At 40.6% G+C, this 19,872-nt stretch overlaps 1 protein-coding gene across 4 annotated transcripts; it reads right to left on the bottom strand.

Annotated features, from left to right (window-relative positions):
* Positions 1 to 136: 136 nt before the first annotated feature.
* Positions 137 to 16,610, bottom strand: LOC116716665 (NAD kinase-like). Of its 4 annotated transcripts, none has more exons than XM_032557471.1 (12): positions 16,496 to 16,610; positions 15,706 to 15,876; positions 12,684 to 12,767; positions 4,715 to 4,844; positions 4,524 to 4,632; positions 4,056 to 4,141; positions 3,871 to 3,973; positions 3,631 to 3,773; positions 3,272 to 3,371; positions 2,778 to 2,935; positions 1,855 to 1,937; positions 137 to 1,472 (listed from the first exon to the last, which is right to left on the bottom strand). In XM_032557471.1, the coding sequence occupies exons 2-12, from the start codon at positions 15,849 to 15,851 to the stop codon at positions 1,325 to 1,327; spliced, it is 1,290 nt and encodes a 429-aa protein (XP_032413362.1). In that variant the 5' UTR covers positions 15,852 to 15,876; positions 16,496 to 16,610; the 3' UTR covers positions 137 to 1,324. The 4 variants fall into 4 exon arrangements, with proteins under 4 accessions (XP_032413362.1, XP_032413363.1, XP_032413364.1 ...); XM_032557472.1 differs by having other exon boundaries at positions 16,464 to 16,608; XM_032557473.1 differs by having other exon boundaries at positions 15,706 to 15,865; positions 16,496 to 16,608.
* Between the last annotated feature and the right edge of the window lie 3,262 nt (positions 16,611 to 19,872).

Genomic DNA, 19,872 nt, shown 5'->3' with positions numbered 1-19,872 from the left:
GGCTTCACTTTCTGAATTGAGATGCATCAACACTTTAATATTTTGTGTACAGAAACAAATAAGACACCAGGAGTAACTCTTATATAGATGTATATAAAAAAAACCCAAAGACAACCATTCCTGCTTCAACTTTCTGTTTATTAAGGTGTTATGGAAAAAAAAAAAAAAAAAAGAGAATAGCTTCTTGGACACATTTATCAAACTTGCCAATGCAAAAGTTAGAGTTGCAGGCTCTCGGTTACAAAAGTGAAAAGCACTTTACAGAGAACAGCTGAGACCAACGCTGGTGACGAACCAGCTGGTCTCTTTCCTATTAAAAGTCAGACAAATCACATTTGCCCTGGAATGCGTTTCTAACGGATCGTCGAGACACTAGACTGCTCCACGTCGACAAAAATCAACAAGTGACAAACGCATCGCCGTATAAAAAGTAGCAAATAGATTTATTTTCAGTAATAATACACTGTAAACCTGTGAATAAACATTATTATACAAAACAACAGCTTATTAGCGTTTTACATTTATGTACAGGGTTAAGAGGAATGACTGATCTGTTGAGTCGATTTAAAACCAAACATCTGGACGGTGGGCAGGTCCCGACAGACCTGTAACGTAGGCTGCACTGTGGGAAACGCAGCAAGTTTGTAACAATCCCTCAACATTCACACACAGACCATCACAGAGCCCACAGACATCGGTCTAAAAAAATATAGATTTTAAAATGTTTGGCGGATGCTTAAAGGAAAAATCTTTAAAACCAGACATCAGTAAGAAGGGGCTCGCAACAGCTTTGTGCCGCCTTCGATTCAGTAAACTACCTAAAACACAGCCATGTGTTCAGTTCTGCTAACAGGAAAGACAAACATGGCAAATGTTAGATAAAAAATAAAAAAAACACAAATTTAGTAACCTCAAAATATCACTTTATCCTGATGATGGCAGTGTTTAAGGCACATTCTGCACAGTTGGGCCCCTGGATTCAGCTAAAGCAACTTTTAAGATCTCATTAGTTCTTAGTTAAACATGAACTGGAGTTTTTCTACTCTAGTGTAGTTTGGTCTTTGCTTCAGCAGAGAGAGTTGATTTCCTTTTAAAAAAAAAAAAAAGTCTCCCTGAATATGGAAAAAGTCTCGGAGCAAGCCAACAACAGCACTATGACGCCACGCGACTGTGTGTTTGGGTTCAACCCGAGAGTTGCAGTGTGTTGCTTTCCTTTTTTGATTACACGTCCGAAATCGCTGCACTTTGACTTTTGCCAATACTAAAGTTAAGAGTTGGAGGCTCTCGGCGGCGGCGGCAGGCGGCAGGCGAAAGGAGCGGTCCTTCAGAACTCTTCGTCCTCCGAGCTGAGGTAGTTCTGCTTCTTCCTCACGTTCCAGTGTAAACACGTGGCCAGGCTCTCGAACCAGTCGTTCACCGGGTCTCGGAAGCAGATGGAGGGAACGGGGAAGCAGGAAGTGGTGATGGTGATACTGGAATAGGGATGAAGGAAGAAAAAAACAAACAATATAAAAAGGTTGGTTCAAATGAGATCAGAACAAGGAAATAGGAAAACTTCCAGTAAAAAGAACAAAGAAGTGGCCACTGATGTGAAGTACCTGGAGGCGGAATCCCCTATTGAGCAACACTGGGCATTTTATTGCAGCTCTTTACAACAACCAGGAAGGTCATTACATCTGGATACGTTACATGAAGAGAGGGACTGAGTGTGGCTCAAGCCAATTAAAGAGCCTGACAAGTTTATGTAAAAAAGCCTGAGTGTTGAGGGTTGCCTTGTCCGTCTAACAGTTCTCACTCATTTATACTCAAGCAACCATTTATTACGACAGCGAGCAGCTCGGCGTGCGGACCGACCTGTCTCCGTGGCAGATCTCCTGTCTCTTCCTGCCGTCGAACGACACCCAGGCCGTGTTCCTGGCATCAGGGGACAGCTTTATCTGAGAGGAGAGGAGGAAGGAGGACATGCTCAGACCGCTTAGAGGACACACGGGCGCAGCTTTTACGACCAAAACATGCCGTCGAGTGTAAAGGCCAGAAACTAGATGACGAGAAAACGGACGCCCAGCTGATCATAGCCCCACAGTGCAGGAACACAAAATCTAAACGGAGTATTTTGGATCTGGCTTCTAGTGCAAATACCTTAGTGCACCTGAAATAATGCTAGAATAACCTACAAATGACATTCCAGCAAATTCGAGGAGCTTGTTCTGAGTCGATAATTAGTATTGATGAAAATGAACTAGTTATAAGTGAAATAATCTGCTGGCGGAACGAGACAGTTTCCCAATATTGTTGGTCAACGTCGTCGTCCCTTTAAATGCTTTGCTTTCAAATCCAATTGTTTTCACTGGGTTTTATTTAGGAGAGTCAAAGTAAAGAGACGGAACATAAAATGTATGTAAAAAAAAAATGTTCATCACATAAAAATCAAAACGTAGCAGTGATGTGATAAAATATGAAGAATATGTTAATTATTTGTGCAAGGTGTTTTATTCATTATAGTAATAATTCTGCCTCTTTGAATAAACGCTACACTTCTTTGCATCCATTTCTGGCGAAAAGCTAACCGTTTGTTCTCCTTCCCTTTTTATTTTTAAACTTCAACTATCTAAAAATAATAAACAAACAAAAACATTTGAATTTAGTTCATTTTTAACCTCTTACAAAACAACAAATTTCCCCCCAGAAAATTTCCCCACTTCCTCCCGTCTGTTTTTGTTTTTTTTATGAAAACGCAGCTCCATTTCCAGCCAGAGGAGGCGCTGTTGAACACGTACCTGGAGCTCCACTCCAGCAGGCACCACGATGGGTCTGAAGGAGAGGGAGTGAGGACAGATGGGGGTGATCATGATGGCCGGGACGTTGGGGTGGATCATGGAGGCTCCGGCGGCCACCGCGTACGCCGTGCTGCCCGTCGGCGTGGAAACGATCAAACCTGAGGCAAAACAGAGACGCGAGGTGTTTCAAGGAAAACGAAGCACACGGTGAACAGGTTCACAATCAAAGACGCTAAAAATAGTGTCTCTCTTCATACGTAGGGAATTATTTGTCTTTAAAATCAAGTATAACAAGAGTTCAAAATTAACTAAATAAATGTACATTTTGAGATTTTTTAATCTTTTGGCTTTCTTGTGTTACCTGAATTTTTCTGTCTTACCGTTATCTTTTCAACAAGAACATAATTTTGAGTAATTATATTCCTACCACTTTCAATGTGCAAAAAAAACAAAGAAAGAAATGACAGTGTCAGCTTAATGACCCGTCTGCTCACCGTCTCCCTGCACCGTGGTGATCAGGTGTCCGTCCAGGAAGAGGTCCACGTTGGACAGGTAGGAGGAGGGTCCTCTGTCCACCACCACCTCGTTAAGAACCTGAAACACACAGACAGCGGGAGAGAAGGGAAGGAGTCAACTCTGGAAAAATCCTCTCCATGTCAGGATCGCGTTTGCTGCCAGCGAGGACACCGATACCGAACGCAAGCCTGAAATATGCAGCTGGAGTGTCTGTCGGATGATGTCACACCCTGCTCGCCGCGTTGACCAACAACAACCACAGTGCCCAGCAGGCGGGGGTGGGGCGACACCACGAGCTGCTGTGGCCTAATTACGGTGCAGGAATCACGTCACGTACCTGATACTGCATGGCTTTGCGGCTGGTCTCCAGGTCCTTATTGGTCAGGATGATGCCCTTCTCGTCCACCGTGTCCTTCTTCTCCCAGTTCTCCTTGAGCACTCGCACCTGCAGGCGACTTCGCAGCACGATGGCGGCGTTTCCTGCAGGCAGAGGCACGCATGAGCGCACGACGCAAAGCTCCGCAGAGAAAGAATGACCGCTGCGGGACGACGGGCGGGTCGGGGAACACTCACTAACCTTCGATGATCTGCGTGACCTGAGACTGATACGTATCGAACTTGAACGGCGTCAGGAAGCCCAGGGAGCCCAGGTGGAAGGCCATGACGGGGGGGACGCTCTCCTGCAAGGAAATACGCATTATGTAACAACGGGAAATATAGATACTGCGGGGTTTTCTTTGATTGTCTGTTCTGGGTGGATACCTGGAAAAGCGAAGACGCGTACAGCAACGTTCCATCTCCACCGAGACAGATGATGAAGTCCACCCGATTGGAGATATCGTCCAGATCTGACCGACACAAACACCATTAAACATGTACAATTTAGGTTTGTAATGCTATCGGAAAATCGTTAACTACAAAAAGAAAAGGCCATTTTGCTGAAAGAACACAGAGCAGAAATTAAGTCAAAACTGTACTATATATATATACATATATATATATATTATTGCAATTCAGGGGTTTTTTTTCTTAAAAAGGAATTTAAGTATTTGTTTATTTGCACATTTTAATGTATTTCTAACAGTACAAAAAAAGTGGCTAAATAAAAAAAATCAGCTAAATGTGCCTTTTTTTTCTTTTTTTTTTTACCGATTCATCAATAAATCATCAGAAAATAAAATAAAATAAAAACATAAACCAACGGTTAATCGGAGCGATCTGAATCGGTACCTTCTCTGAAAGTGCAAAATTTCTTAGTGATGGCGGCGAAAACTTCGTCGCCTGAAATGGCCGGATCATCCAGGACCTTCTTCTCCACGTAAACCATCAGGTCCTTCACCTGCAGCGACGCAGAGACAACAGACGCGTTGACGCAGAAGGAAGCGGCGTGAAAAGGACAGGACGATCGGGAGCGCTGTTACCTCGGTGAGGAACGTGCAGAGCTCCTTGAAAGGCTGAAGCAGGCTGGCATCTCGGATCTTCTTGATGACAAGGACACTTTTCGGAGGCTTGTTCCACGTCAGTCTCTGGCTGGCGGGATCCTGAATATGCCTGAAGGAGACAAAATAAACTTTAGGAGGAACCAAACACCCAAAGAATACATCACATAGCAGCCAAGAGAGCTGATATAAGAGCTGTAAACCGAAAAAAGCTGCATCATAACCAGGACTGATTAGCATCTATCCAATTAGACACATCAGATTAAAGTCTAGCTTCGCCGTTCTAAAACGCCTCACCTCTTCTCGACCCTAAAAGGTGAGCCAAATGTCCCCAACAAACGCAACAGCAAACCAAGAAAGCTTCTCTGAAGAAAGGAGAAGTGCGTTCAGATGAGAAACGGGGTCACAGAAGTTCATTCTCGGAAAAACCATTACATAAATATGACTGAACCGACTTCGTGGCGCCTAAAAATACTCCGAATCAAAAGCGGAATATGGAAAGTGCCAAAGGGAATCCCAGAGTCTGCTTCTGTTGGTTAGCTTCATTAGCTACAGATGGCAGACAGAACAGCACGCCGCCTTTATTTCTAACAGAATGGCTCGTCTGTGTTCTTCTTATGCAACGGTGACATCTTTACATCAACCAAACTCTTGAGTGTCTAGATAGGTGGGATGGATGAAGGCCATCAGGAGGTTTTTATATAGTTTGCAGAAGCCGCCCCTCTCCCACTTGTTGCTGTGAACTGCAACATGTTCCCTCTCCAGTCTCCTACGTCCAGTACAGTCTCCTATGAAGACCATTCAATCAAATCGGTCTAGAAAATATTTTTTTTAGTGGCACATCTAATTTTTAAAAGTTTAAATGTAGAAAAATTGAAAACCCCAGTTGTTCTGCTTCAGCGCGGCTCTTTAAACATGAAACACTTGGAATATTCTGAACATTTTGAAAACTTTAAGCTGGTATTTAAGCTCCATCTTTGGGTGCCTCAATGGATTTGAACAAAAAAACAAAAAAAATCCAATTATTGTAAATAATGAAAGCTGCAACAATCAATATGCTGCACTGATTAACGAGGAGTAGAAATAATTACTGCTTTTCGCTTTAAGAGAAAATTTATTACATAACAGTAGATATTTGTTAGATGAGGTTGTTTTTTGTGTAAATACCTACTGATAAGTGAACCACAACAGTAGATACACAAACTGGAAATACAAGCAGGTTGACACCAATATCACTTAGGCATCAACACACATTATCACCATCATCATGCATTCAATCTTCAGAAACAGAAAGAGGAGTATGGATGAAATGGAGATCTCTGACTTCAACTGGACAAATCACCACAATGTGATCACATTTCAAGTTCCTCTTTTTTTTTTAAACCAAAACCTCCCCCCACGCTGCAACACAACCAAACACAAAACCTCGTAACCTTCAAAAAGGCAGAGCTGGGATGTTTTAAACAGAAACTAACCCAGATCTAGAGAAGTCTCCCCCGCCTCTCTCTTCCCCAGAAAACACTGACCAGAACAGCTTCCCTGTGAACCGGAGGAGACAAAGCGATCCGGCCATGACCCTCTGATCTATTCAGGACCAGTTCCTCGTCGGATCACCTCAAAGTGTCCACACCCCGACCTTTCATTCAGCCGGTTTGTGCCCTACCCACATCCCGCCTTTGATAACACTAACACACGCTGTTAGCAGCGACTACTTGCGTTCGTCGCTCCACTTGTAGGAATCTGTTGTTCTCAGCCAAGAACTGATGATTTACAGTCAGGTTTGGTTATAATTGACCCCTCTTCACAGATTCCTTTATGGGTGGGAAAAAAAAACCAGTGAATTTCTCACCATTTCCAGACTTTGTTCTCGCTGTGGCTCCCCTGTGTCTCCTCTGTTACAGACTGGTTAAACTTCATGGCTCTAAAAAAAAAAAAAGTAAAACCGACGCAGCTGCAGGTGGACTCAGCAGGTTCTTTCCCGATGGTTGCGTCTCTCAGAAAAGCGCATCCCGCCTCTAACAACTACGCATTTTGAAGCTCCCACAAAACAAAACTCCCGTGTTGTAAGTTGAGAAGCGGCGCTCAGGCCTCCCGGGGATCAGCTGAGAAACTCTAAGAGCTGCAGCCACTGAGACTGTAATTGTCCCCGACAGGCCTTGGCACTAAAACCTTCTCTGCAGCTCTGCTCCTGAGGTTAAGCTCTCGCTCCTCTTAAGGCCTCTCTGCATGCTGGGCTCCGCCCAGGCAGCCGAGCTGGCCCCGCCCACTCCACTCCCCATCTCCTCGTTGGACAGGTGTGACTCACTGAGCAACACAACCTCAGCTGCCATCTACGGCGGCACATTTACTTCAACGCCAAAGTGTTTCCACCTGCATGACCTCATTCTGCGCCTTGACCAGCAACAGGAAACAACGTAACTGGTCTGAGGCAACAGCGCCACTGGGTTTTATTGGAAATCAACAGGATGATGCGTTAAAGCTTTCCCGTGTGCTGTTACTGTAAGGAAGTAAAAATATGTTTTAATAATAAAATTAAGCGTGACCTGCAGGGCAAACTCCGCTTCATGCACGGCATTTGCAGCAATGTTTTCTTAGAACAGTGACGTTCTTTGCAGTGATGTTGCAATAAGAAATCAATCGCATGATGAAAGAAATTGAGCTCGATAACTTCCATTCTGATGATTCATATTTTTCGAAGGGCAATTTTATCAACACTTAATTTGCCGTGTTTGGTTGTGTTTTATTTGGGATGCTTAAAACTTCTTCCAACCCCAGTGTGGAGTGCTCTATATGAAATTAAAGTCTGCTGTTGTTTGAGGGAACAAATTTGCATTATTATCCCGTTATCAACATGTTACCTTAAAATGGCCTCAAAACAACAACGCTATCGTTTATCGCAATCTTCGCAACTTCTGGGTCAATTTATTGACGAGGAAAATTTGCTATGGCGACAGGCCTAATGGTGCATTTAAGGGTATCGGGGTAAAATAGGTTAAATCACAAAGCTCGTCACTAAAGTACAGCGTTTTATCTCTAAGTTTATCTATCATGTGCGTTAACACGTGAAATATTTATAAGTCGCTGTACCTCATGCCTGTGTTGACAGTGCATGGAAGTATTTCAGCAGGGTGCCTGAGGGCTGAGTGAGGGCCTGGATCATCTGGTGTCCTGAATCCTGGAGGAGTGTGACTAAGAAGGGAGGAGACTCTGAAGGGTACAACCTTAACTACGAATACTGGAATGTCACCTTTTCACTTTCACATAACCAGCCGTTCCGGAAACGCACGTCTGCCGTCGCTGCGCGGCCGTAGGTACACACGACTCAGCAACGCACGCCTTGGCCGGTGTTCGTACGCAGTCTAAACAGAGAGATAATACAGGGCGTACTGAGAGGTTTTTAAACAAGCCGCCGGCGGATTGTTGCGTCTCTTATTTCAAGGCCGTGTGCTACAGGCTTCAGTTCTCATGGATGAAAACTGAAGCGTAATAGTTTCACGATAACAAGTTGCAGTTTGTTTGTGTCTTTTTCTTGATCCCGTTGGTAGGAATCAGCATGACATCATGCAGTAATTAGCAAACTTGTTGCCATGGCCACAAAGCGTCTGCTGAAATCCATCTCTTCTTTTAGCCAGCTAAACCTTATGATGTTTTAGTTGATGAAATCTATTTTGTCATAAAGCCTCTTCCATATTTAGTCATTTTATTTCACGTAGAGATGGTACGCACTATAGAATGGAAATGAATTCAGGTTATATTACTTTTATCATTTTAAACAACAACGGGGCTATTTGATTGGTTTGCGATTCTCTTCATCAGTTTTATGTCGCCATTTTTTGAAAATGAAAACCTTTCTCCTTTCGTCACAGATCTAACTTTACCGCACGAATCGTCCTTGCTAATGACAAAAACTTGGACAAAGACTTTTATCAGCTAAATACTGGATTCAATTACAGCCTTTTGTTGTGATTTAATGCTCTGTAAATAGATGAAATGAAGCGGAAGTGACCCCTCTTACATCAGACCATCTGCTCCAACGTTTCTTCAGAACAGAACTTCTCATCTGACAAAAGTATTTGCAGCGAGTTAAAAACGACATCTATGCCAAGATTTTTTTTGGCAAACTACAATGAGAAAGTATGTTAGAAATGTCAGAATGTCTTAAATTTGTTCCCTGTAAATTCTAAGAAATGACATAAAAAGAAAACGAGGTGGAAAGGTGTGGAGGTGATCAATACAATAAATGAACTGTCCTCGGTTTAAATTCCTCAATTAAAAACGGTTCAGGTTAGAGATAAAATAAATAATTAGCATTGTTTTTTTTAAAAAAGTGGATTTTGGTGTGATTTGTACAAGAATCAGAGAAATGTCGACCCAAATTAAGATAAAAAAAAAAAGAAAACACCTCAGCCTCACCTGACATGACGAAGTCTTCAGCATAAACACTTTACCTTTGTCTTCCATGCCTAATCATCGTTTCCTATGACAATTGCCCCGACTGGTCTTTCCCAAAACTGTTTCCACCCAGCACATTGTTAGAGACAAAGATAGCCTGGTTCTGCTTCTTTTAGCCCGTCGAGCAGCTTTAAGGATGCTAATCCTACAGACACAGCGAGCGGGAAACAGGCAGCAAACAGAAGCTTACGTGATGGAGGGTGTCAGTAGGTCATCATTTAGTCCAGGCTTTGACTAATCAAAAGAAAAACAAAGGCTGGGATTCTTTCATAACAATAAGGGGACTTAAAACAATATGCTAACAACAATTAACGATCTGTGTGACTCAGTTTGGGACGATAATGAGACGAGGTGGCACAAAAGCAACCGAGTATTTCAAAATTGTATCGGTGTTTGCATTACATAATAAAAACAGGAGATGTTTACAGGGTTTGGTCCATGTCATTGTGTGTGCAAATGACAGCATGGCACAAAAAAAAGTGTTTTAAGTAGGAATGTACCTACAAATGACCTGATTGCTATATTTTTAGCTTTGTTAAAGCTGGCCTAGCCTGGTTACTGCCTTCCTATGCAGTTCTAATCGATTCTAATCTCTCTCCACTTCCCCTTCTGTGATTTCTCCCATTTACATAGATTCCTCTGGCCAAATGTAAACCGGGGCAATCAGTGAAGAGAAGGAGAAGTTGCGGACGATGGCCTCGATTTTCTGCGCTGTTTTAGAATTGTAGTCTGCCTGTAGTTTTGGCAATGGAGGAAGTGAACGTAGCAATCCAGTTGGCCACACTTCCAATTATTGAATTGACATTAATAGCTGCCTCGTCGAGGCACTTCTCTCTTAGCAGTGGAGTATGGTTTCTTACAGAGCAGGCAATTTCCAGTAAGATCTTTAGCATCAAACTGACACATTACATACATCACAAGTAAATATTAGGTAAAATATATAAGTTCCATAAAGTCCATGCCTCCAGGAAGTAATCATTTTTCAACAGCCAAGGGTCAAGACTCTAAGGAGCTGGTTTTTAACCAGACTAAAGCTGACAAGTGATTGGTTAAAAAAAACACAATAATTGCTCTTCTGGGGCAACAAGATGGCTCTAAACAAAGTCTTCAATGAAGTCAACCTTGACAATCAACAGAGTTTTTTACCTTCTCTCTCTGCGTGCATTGTTACAGAGATCAATTCCAGCAGTGCCACAACATCTTAAAACAATTTGATAACTAAAATGATCACATCTAGGCATCAACAAGTAAAGTCATGAGGATTTATCTCTTGGTTATGGTTACGTAACTACCTCCTCAGGGGGCTTGCATGTCTGATCATAAAGTGGTTAGTAATTCTCATCAGCGTGCAAATGGTCATACAGACTCAAAGTTAGCCATTTTCAGTATCATTAAGGTGTCAAGATACAAAGTCAGATAAAACACCTGCAAGATTAAATGAGAAACTATAATTTCTGGATGTCTCAGGACATTTCTGCAGTAAATTCCGGCTGCGAGAGAGCAAGAGAAAGCAAGACTTAAAAAGATGCCAAGAAAGTGAAACATTTTATGTTAAAGTTGCTCTGTTTTACTCTCTGATCAACTCTGTCATGGCAGGTGTTGGATTCAGATAAGCATTTGGAAACTACAGGCTGTAGGTACTCTGAAGAGAGCCAACTAGCTTACTGTAGATAAAAAAAATGCAAAAGACATAAATATCAACTCATCATTTTGTAGTTGTTTTAGCATGCAGTTTTAAAAGGTTTATCTCATAGGAGGAGGGTTAGAAAACAATATTTTGAATTCTAATTTCATATTTTCACAGTTCTTAAAGAGAAATCAGAATCGACCACAATCAGCAATGCCAGCAATGGCCACAAACGTCTGATCCATCCACCTCTAGTCATGTTGCTCCAAAAGCAAAAACAATCACTTCTCAGCTGCTAAAATACACCCTGGAAATCACCAAACATCGGTTCGTTATGTTTGGTCACTCCCGCAGCTGCACTATCAAACCCTTTGATCTGTTTTGGCAGATTGTTGGAGAAACTGCTAGCAGAGCCAAAAACAACAACCTCAATGCATCGCATAGTTGAGATTCTTCTTTCCATTAGCTTTCATAAGGAGTTCACTTCAGTTATGCAACAGTGACACTTCTCTGTGTTCAGACTCACCACAACATCAGATGACCAATGAGTAACGAGACCTTCTAGGGAATAACTGACCATTAAAATACTAATGTAGAGGGAGAGCTCCTGTTATCCGCAGATCAAAAGCTGCACACACACTTTGAGTCACATTGGGATTCATCATCTCTGAAAGATAATCAGTTTTTTGCTTTCCCAATCAAAACAAAGTAGTAATGTTTTTGGGTTTTTTTTTTACTTCAGTGCATGTTGTGCATCATGCAAGTTAACCTGTGGCCCACAAAGATACGCCATTCAAGATGTACCTGTTGAACTTACGTCACTTACATTTCAATCAGTCACCTGATCTATGGGTTGATCTGACAACTGCAGACATTGCTGGGTGTGACTCCAGGGAAGTTTAATATCAAAGAGCCTTCAGGATAAACCACATTAGCTCCAGCAAAATCACGCTAAGCCCACAGAGCAGCAAGGCTGTGATTGTGCATTTAAAGAACAAATGATTCTTTGTCTAACTACCAAAGGAGCATTTTTTTGTTGTTGTAGTTCAGGTTTTCATTTGGTGCCTGATTCTTTGCATGAAGGACTACATTTACAAATAACCATTTAAGGTTTTTCATCTTTTTGGTTCACACTTCCTTCACAAGTTACACAAGAGGACATGGAGACACTTGAGTGAAAGAGTTGTGAGGTTAGGAGCTTCTAGAAAACAAATTTGAGCAGAAATAGTCCAGGACGAAAACATTTGATCTACACTAGATGTTCAGTAAAGACTTAGATTTCCCCCCTTTCGGAAACAAATAATAAAGTGTGAAATGTGTTTTTGCAGACTAAGGAAAAAAATTGTTTCTTTATTAGATGTTGCGTGCAGATAGCTGCCTTGTGGTTCATTTGCACATAGCGTTCTAGATGTTTCTGCAAGATAAAAATTACTACTCTGACAATTAAAAACTTAAATATACGAATCCTTCCACTGTGTGAAAAACAACATGCTTTTTTGCAGATCGAAGCCTAAAGCAATTTTAATGTGAAAACTGTGTGTGTGCATGCACCAACCAAAAAGCGTTGCAGCCAGTGGGACTTTAGGGTTGTGCTAGGAGTCTGCAGCTACATGCTAATGGTAATTCTACTACTACTGTACATCACTTCACTGCCATGTCTTTCAGGAAGGAGCCCAGGAAAAATCTGCCTTCAGAATAAGAGCCGCATCTTCTTAGGTGTTCAAAAGTGTCGTTTGCACTCCCACCAAATTATTCATGTTAGACAGGTGGAGGTTTCATGCCACCAGAAGCTGGCTGTATCACAGTGGATATTCCATATTAAGCTAGTTACTAACAAAGAGATAGAAAAAAAAAGTTTTTTGTCCAACTTACATCACAGCATGTGGATTCTGGAGCATGCATGCCTTCGGGCCAAATGTGGTGACAGGACTCGGTCCATGAAGCCACTGAGTCCTCCTGGAAGAGAGAGGAACAAACATCCAGCTCTATAAAGTTGATTTTGTTTCCAGAAAGAGTAATTTGATAACAACAACATAACCTGACCTCTGGAGTAAAGACATCTCACATTTTTCTACACCAGTCTTCTGGTTCACATTTCAAATCAATTATTTCGTTTTGCAATTTCTTGACATTCCTTGAGCTGAACATATTTACAAGCGTGACTATTTTTGTCCATCATCAAGTGACGAGTAGAGATTCCTGCACTTAGTCTGCAGCAATAAACCCTTACGCCGAATCTGCGGTGAGCAACAGTTAATTTGGCGCCTTTGCCGAGTCATACGTGGAGTAAGGAGTCATGTAGTGCTTAAAAACAAACACATTTACCTCTTGTAGCTGTAGCCCAGAAAATAGAAGTCAATGTTTAATGATCACCAACACACTTTCTCCAAACAACAACCAAAAAAGTTGTGGTTTGTAGCAAAGCAGGTTTCTTAAAAGGGAGAAATAAATCTTACAACACGTTGTGTCACTTCACATCACTTTACTGAGTCAACCAACTCTCCTACTCTGATTCACTGAGCTTAAATTTAGCTGTTTCAAGCTACTTTTATTTGTATTTGAGATCACTGAAATAAATTAATCCAACATCGAAAAATGAAACTGTAAATGAGTTGCTGTAGCAAAATTTTAATTTAAATGAATTTAAAAGAGCGTTGTCGCCGTTAAAGTCTCCAACAACACAAGAAAAAAGTAACTAGATTTGTCAGTTGTTGTTTTTTTCTATAAAAAGTCGCTAGAGATGTCTGAAAAGTTAAGCTTTAAATGACCTTTTAGAGTGAAATTTCCTCTCCTGAGTTGGATGCACTTATTTTAAATGCATCATTCATCCAGAAATAAGGATGCCACAGGATGACGAACACAGGGGTTTTTAAAAATGTTTTAAAAATAAACACTTTTAAAAGAAAGGCGGCTCTGACGCAAGTTGATTTTTGTAACTCCTGCAACCACTTGAGAAAAAAAGGGGCTAAATGTAAATTATTGCATCACATTCAGCATATAAATAAAGGAAAAGGGGATTTCTGACACTCAAAAGCAGTAAAAAAAAAAAAAACATGTTTCACAACATACTTGTGTGGGTAGAAAAAAGAAGACAATAATGTTGCCTTTGTGGGAGTTCGTTTCAACATCTTGGGAGATGTTCACTCTTTTTTTTTTTTTTTTTACAGATTTTCTCATCTCGCAAACGGATACCAACTACTGACCACATCAACAAGGAACAAACACGTCCAGCCTCTTCAGGTTTTCCCTTCATCAGGCTGTTTCAAAGAAGGCTGCAGGATCTGTCCACACACGGGCTGATTTCTCAAGTGACGAGAGTTTGTGCAACAGATAATGTGACAAGGTTGTTGAGGACACGTTTCTAATGCAAGCCGCTAAAAGCAGAAGTCGCTCTGAAGCAGAGGACCTCAGAAACCAATTATCTGATTTTCAATTATTTGAAATCAAATGGACTGACAGGAGATCTGGCTGTGTTACAAGCTCTCCCTCTGCTGGTGATTTTGTGTCATGTAATCTTGTTTTTATTTTTATCCACCCTGCCCCCCTCCACCCCCACTTCCTCACATGAACCTGGACAAATCTGATTATAGGGGTAGATAGGGAGGGGAACAGGAAGCCTGACTCAATTTTCACTGCAGGCCTCCTCTTCCTGCTGCTCCATGGGGATTTTTGGAAGCCTTCCTGGGTTTTTTAATTTATTTTTTCTGGTATTCTGCTGGTAACATGGTTACATAGTAACATGTAACCATGTTACTATGGTTACAGGGAGGATACCAGACTCTGCAGACCATTTTTGTTGCGACTTGTCTCGTCTCCTTTTGTTGATTTTGGCCAGCTAACCAGTTTTGGTTGGTTGACATTTTTATTTTTGTATATATTGTACAAATCATACACAACTTTGGTTGAGAAAAAGAAAAAGCATAACTGCAGGAATTCTATGGAGAAACATAACTGTGACCAAACCTCAAAATCCTGAAAACATTCACAAACTGACAAAAACACATCTGGGTGATGAAGCGAAAACGGGGGTTGGAGGGGAGTACATTCAGCTCTGTTTGCAGTTAATGGAAATTAAATGCAAAATTTCCAGGCAGATAGTGCTATTTAAAAGCACGCATTTAAATATGAAACATGACGTAAAAGAAATTTGACACTGAAGTTGGTCTTTGTCTCTTTAAGAAGCTCCTGCTCGGCTGGAAACTGCAGTTTCAAGGAGGAGCTTTAAGACACCTCTTGAATGGCTGCCATTAGACATTCAAGGATTTCTCAAAGATGTGTTTAAAAAAATCAAAACAACAATCCAGGTATGTTTTTGATGAGGGAATAACATTATGATATGACGTAAAGCTCAAAAAAGTGGATTTCACATAATATCGCCCCTTTAAAGGCAATGACATCTCAAGAGACGAGAATCGATCTGATCAGCTGGCATTAGCAGACGAGCAAATCTTGACATATCCAGACAGTTGCAGGAGTTGTGACGGATGATGCTGTAGAAGCTGAAGCAAATCACTTTGCAGTTTTTTCATCAGACGGGTTTTCATGAACTTGTGGAACAAGTACATCCTGTTTTCTGCCTGCGTAACTTTAAATATACGCAGCTACAGTGGGACTATAAGGTGAAACAACTTGTACTAGACCTGTATAGGTCTGCTGACCTTAACAGGTTGGTAGCTTTACTTTTTCTGTGAGGTACATTCAGTGATATTTAGCGGAAAAGCAACCCTGGAGTCTAGATTTTTGGCTGTTTTTCCAAACTATTCCCCATTGGAAAGCTTCTGGCTTTGACTAATGTGTAATTTACATTGAAAAGAGCTTATAATAAGAAAGACAAAGTGTATAAAAAGGGGTCCATCGTGTTGTGATATGCAGTGGGTACCTGGTTCCTACTGACCTGTGTTCTGAGTAAGTGGCTGAGGAGGTGCTCAGACTGCGGGCCTTCATGCGTTGAGCGGAGCGGCGACCTGTGATTGGTGCTCCCTCACAGGTGGAGCAGCAGAAGGTGGGGGCCTCCAGTCGCACCTCTGATCCACCGTCCATCTCTGATTGCCAGGCTGTAAGTGAACTGACAAGTCAACACTGTTGAGCCATTGTGCACGGATAGTTACAAAACAATAATGTCCTGTGTAACCTGCCTGGTGTGCATGGGAGGAACCCATGCAGCTTTGTTTCAGAACTCCTCAGTGGGGAAAGATAAAAACTTGCACAACTTTAAGTGAGGAAACGTAAATAATGCAAGCACACTCCTCTATACAGCGTGGCTGTTAAAACTCTTGCCGTTTTAAAATTATCTTTTGCGAAAACCTCCAAGAGGATACAGAGCAGCTTCAAGTGAAAAGTTCAACCTGCTCAACAACTTGTTTATATCATTTTCGGTGTCGCTCCATGATGCTGTAAGTTAGCAGGCCAAATTTTCACAATTATGTAAGCTTTAGCATAAGCTAAAAGCTTGTTATTACTATTATTGGCAGTCCGGCAAGCTTTTTTTTTTATTTTTAAATTTTTTTAAAAGAAAAGTACGACTTAAAGAAAGTCTAAAAATGCAGCATTTGGAGCAGAGAGAGATTAATGGCTACGTGTGAAGGAAGGAATCATGAAGCAGCTAAACTAGTGAGTTAGCGAGTTAAGCTCCCGGTTAGTCGTGGAAAATACCGCGTCACGCTGTTTCTGACGTCCAACTTTACCTTTTCAGCAGAAAACCTCACAGCAGGACAGCTCGGCTGAAGCTCAGAAAACTGCCGGAGGATTACAGGGTAAGACTACAGCGTTTCACCATCTTCGTTCACTGGACAGCTGTCAACAGTCAGCTCACCGCTTCCTGGTCCCGACCGACCAATCAGTCGCTCTCAAACTGGTGACGTCAAATAGCAAGTTCCTCACCTTGTCCAGATAAAGGAGTAAAACGACATTTGCACGAAAAGAAGAAATAATGCTTTTTTTTTTTTTTTTTAAAGTCGCAACCAATATTAATGCAACGTATCGTCACTATTAATAAAATAGTAAAAATAATAAATAAAAAAGGCACAAGAAAGGTAATTATAATCACAGGTGGGGGAAAAAAAGTTAAAAGAGCGGACAAATGATCTTTGTCAGCATATGTTCGACTTAGAGGTGGGTAATACCTAATTACATTTACTCAGTTATATTTATTTGAGTGAAAGTTCGGGGAAAATGTACTTTTAGTGGTTTTACTGCACCATATTTTTTCTTTTTCTTGAGCAATTATGAAGTATTGCTTTTTACCCAAATAAAATCCCTGGCTGTTCCCTCCACTGTGAGTAACTTCATTTAATGAAGAACAAACAGGTTTTAAGCAAAGATCCAGTCTCACACTTACAGTTTATGTTAAGGTGACACCCCATACACAAGCTTTGTTCTTGGAGGTCACATGAACATAAACATAAAAGTACTTTATCCTATTCTAACATTACCTACTGTAAGTATTTCACAGGCTTTATTTAAAAATGTTTTGTGCATGTGAAGTGCTTCTTCAGCTTGTATTTGTTATCTTCTAATCCAATATTTTTTTGTGTTAATCTTTTTATTCATTAGTGGTGGGGTTTTTATTCCTGAATATGCACACAACTTTATGTTTTAAAATGATTTAATATGTAAAATTAAATCATTTTACATATTAAATCAGACGTTATGATGTTACTCAAGTAGCTTTTTTTATGAAATGCATTTTTTCTATCATTGCTTTCTTTGACGACTACTTTTTGCTTTTGCTGCAGTAGATTGAAACAGCGCTGCCCTAATTTCAGTGCATTTCTTTTCTTTCTTTCTTTTTTGCTACTCTAACCACTTCTGGTTAAATTGATAAAGTTTAATAAACAAATGATGCCAAGCTCTTCACAAAAATAAAAAAATATAAATGTATAAAATAAACAACAAAGCTAAAACAATGTTATTTGACAAAAAGAGAAAGTTAGGTTAAATTTATCTGGCCACGCATAGGTTCAATCTCAGCCTTAATCCAAATTAGATGACATTAATTCTTAGCCCTAAAGTTCCACACACAATATTCCATAACCGTGGAATTTTATTCAAATTTGTTAAGAAAAAAAAAAAAAGAATCAAAATAATATATTTAAATATTCAGTCTTTGCCATTACTCTCAAGTGAGCTAGGTACCTCCTGATTGAGGAGGTAAGTTCACCTTAGTAAATTCACGTAATTAAATAGAATTTGAAAAAGCACCTACACCCACACACCTACACCCACAACCCACATAATGCAGCAAAGGGGAATTGTCTGCAGATTTTTAGAGACTAGATTGTGACAAAGTGCAAATCTGGGAAAGGATACATAAACTTTTGGCGGCATTGAACATCCTGAAAAACACTGTGGACTCTATGGAAATGGAAGAAGTTTGGAACAACTTGAAGTTCCCTGTGTGACGTACCCACCATGTCCTCCTATTTTTAATCAGTGGACAAGCTATTGAGGTTGTCCAACATTACCTTTGTACATTTATCAACAGCTGCTTGACCTTTGAGGATAATACGTCAGCCAAGATAACAAAGGAGTGGCTTCAATATCAGTCTCTTATCGTTCTTGAGTGACTCAGCCAGAACCTGCATTAAAACTCAACTAACCATCCCTGGAGGACCTGAGAGTGACTGGCTACTGATCCAACCTGACCCAAGTTGGGGGAATCTGTAGAGAAGAATTAGGATCAAGACTGTAGCATGTGGGGGAAAAAAAATACTCTTTAGATCATCCTAAATATCATGTGCCAATCACTCATAAGATCCATTCATCCACTTCCTTTCTATACCTGCTTATTCATGCAGCAGGGCTGGTTCCTGTCCCCAGCAGTCACTGGGTGAGAGGCAGGGCAGGTATAGGTGTACCTGCAACATAAGTGTCTTCATTTATGCATTCTATATTGTGTGCTACTGATGAAATTTACTCTTTATATTCACTCAAATTTAGAGAATGTTCTTTATAGACTAGAATAATAAAACATTTCCTGGGAAAATTCAGTGTGAATTCTGTAAGCTGAACGTTTATATGATGAAGTTTGCAGAAGCAATTACAATCAACTGCAGAAATGTCATAATTCGGCAAATACAATAAAAACAGTCAGCTGATCTTCAATAGAAAGACTGTCATAAAGAGTGAAAGGGGGCTGAGAGAGTTGAAGAACCCTAATTTCTCTTCTTTGCTGTTTTTTTTTTTTTTTTTTTGACAGTTGGCAAACATTTGTGCATTACCGTCACCGACTGGTAGCGATTGGACCAGGATGTTTTCAGCTCCGTTTCCTGCAACTTTTAGGCCAGTCTCCGTTTCAACACGCCTGAGTGTAAATAATTAGGTCATTATCATGACTCTAGAAATCTGTGGTGCCAACTGAAGAAGCCATTCAGACATTTGATTCAGGCGTATTGAATCAGGGTCGCATCTAAAACCTGTACAACACCCGAACCTGAGGACTGGATTTCTTGCCCTGGGCCTAGACTAAAAACATTTTCATAATTCCATAAAATGTTTCTCCATTTAGGTCAGTCTGTGTGTTCTTGGAAAAATTACACAATTCTAGCACGTTGCATTTTCTAACCATATACACCCAAATTTTGATTGATATATAGAAGTCAGAGGCTTCTTCAGAACCGCTGCATCACAGACTGCTAGAGAAGATCCTTCCTTGCCCACAGCGATCAGCATCAACAACTCTATGAAGAACCTTGGATATTAAGAATTACATTTAATTTCCCCTAGGATTTAATGACAATCACTATTACTTTTTCATAAAAGTTTGATCATTTCTATCGCATACCAAGAGCAAGAACATCGAAATGAAATAAAAGTAAAAAATATGAAATTTAAAATATTGTAGTGCTGCACACAGTAAGATAAATTGATCAATTTGCCCAGTAGAGGGCAGCAAAAAAAAAAGGTACATTTCTCTCCAAATGATTCTCTACAAACATTAAAAATACGCCTGTTGGAGCATCTCTGACCTGGCAGTTGAATAATTGATGGTCTTTACAACGTCTAATACCTGGAAACCAATAAATAATCGCGATATGAAGTTAAAGGAGTACTGAAATGAGCC

Source organism: Xiphophorus hellerii, unplaced genomic scaffold, assembly GCF_003331165.1.
Source record: "Xiphophorus hellerii strain 12219 unplaced genomic scaffold, Xiphophorus_hellerii-4.1 PGA_scaffold_78__1_contigs__length_500000, whole genome shotgun sequence".
In the NCBI taxonomy this organism is placed as follows: domain Eukaryota; kingdom Metazoa; phylum Chordata; class Actinopteri; order Cyprinodontiformes; family Poeciliidae; genus Xiphophorus; species Xiphophorus hellerii.
Note: the sequence above shows the minus strand (reverse complement) of the source record. Positions and strands in the feature narration are given on the sequence as shown.

Excerpts from the sequence above, each read along its gene's own strand:
- LOC116716665 (XM_032557471.1), bottom strand. The coding sequence starts at position 15,851 with ATGGACGGTGGATCAGAGGTGCGACTGGAGGCCCCCACCTTCTGCTGC. Across the intron at positions 3,974-4,055 it reads ACGCGTCTTCGCTTTTCCAG|GAGAGCGTCCCCCCCGTCAT; the intron begins GTATCCACCCAG and ends ATTTCCTTGCAG. Across the intron at positions 3,774-3,870 it reads GGTCACGCAGATCATCGAAG|GAAACGCCGCCATCGTGCTG; the intron begins GTTAGTGAGTGT and ends CTCTGCCTGCAG.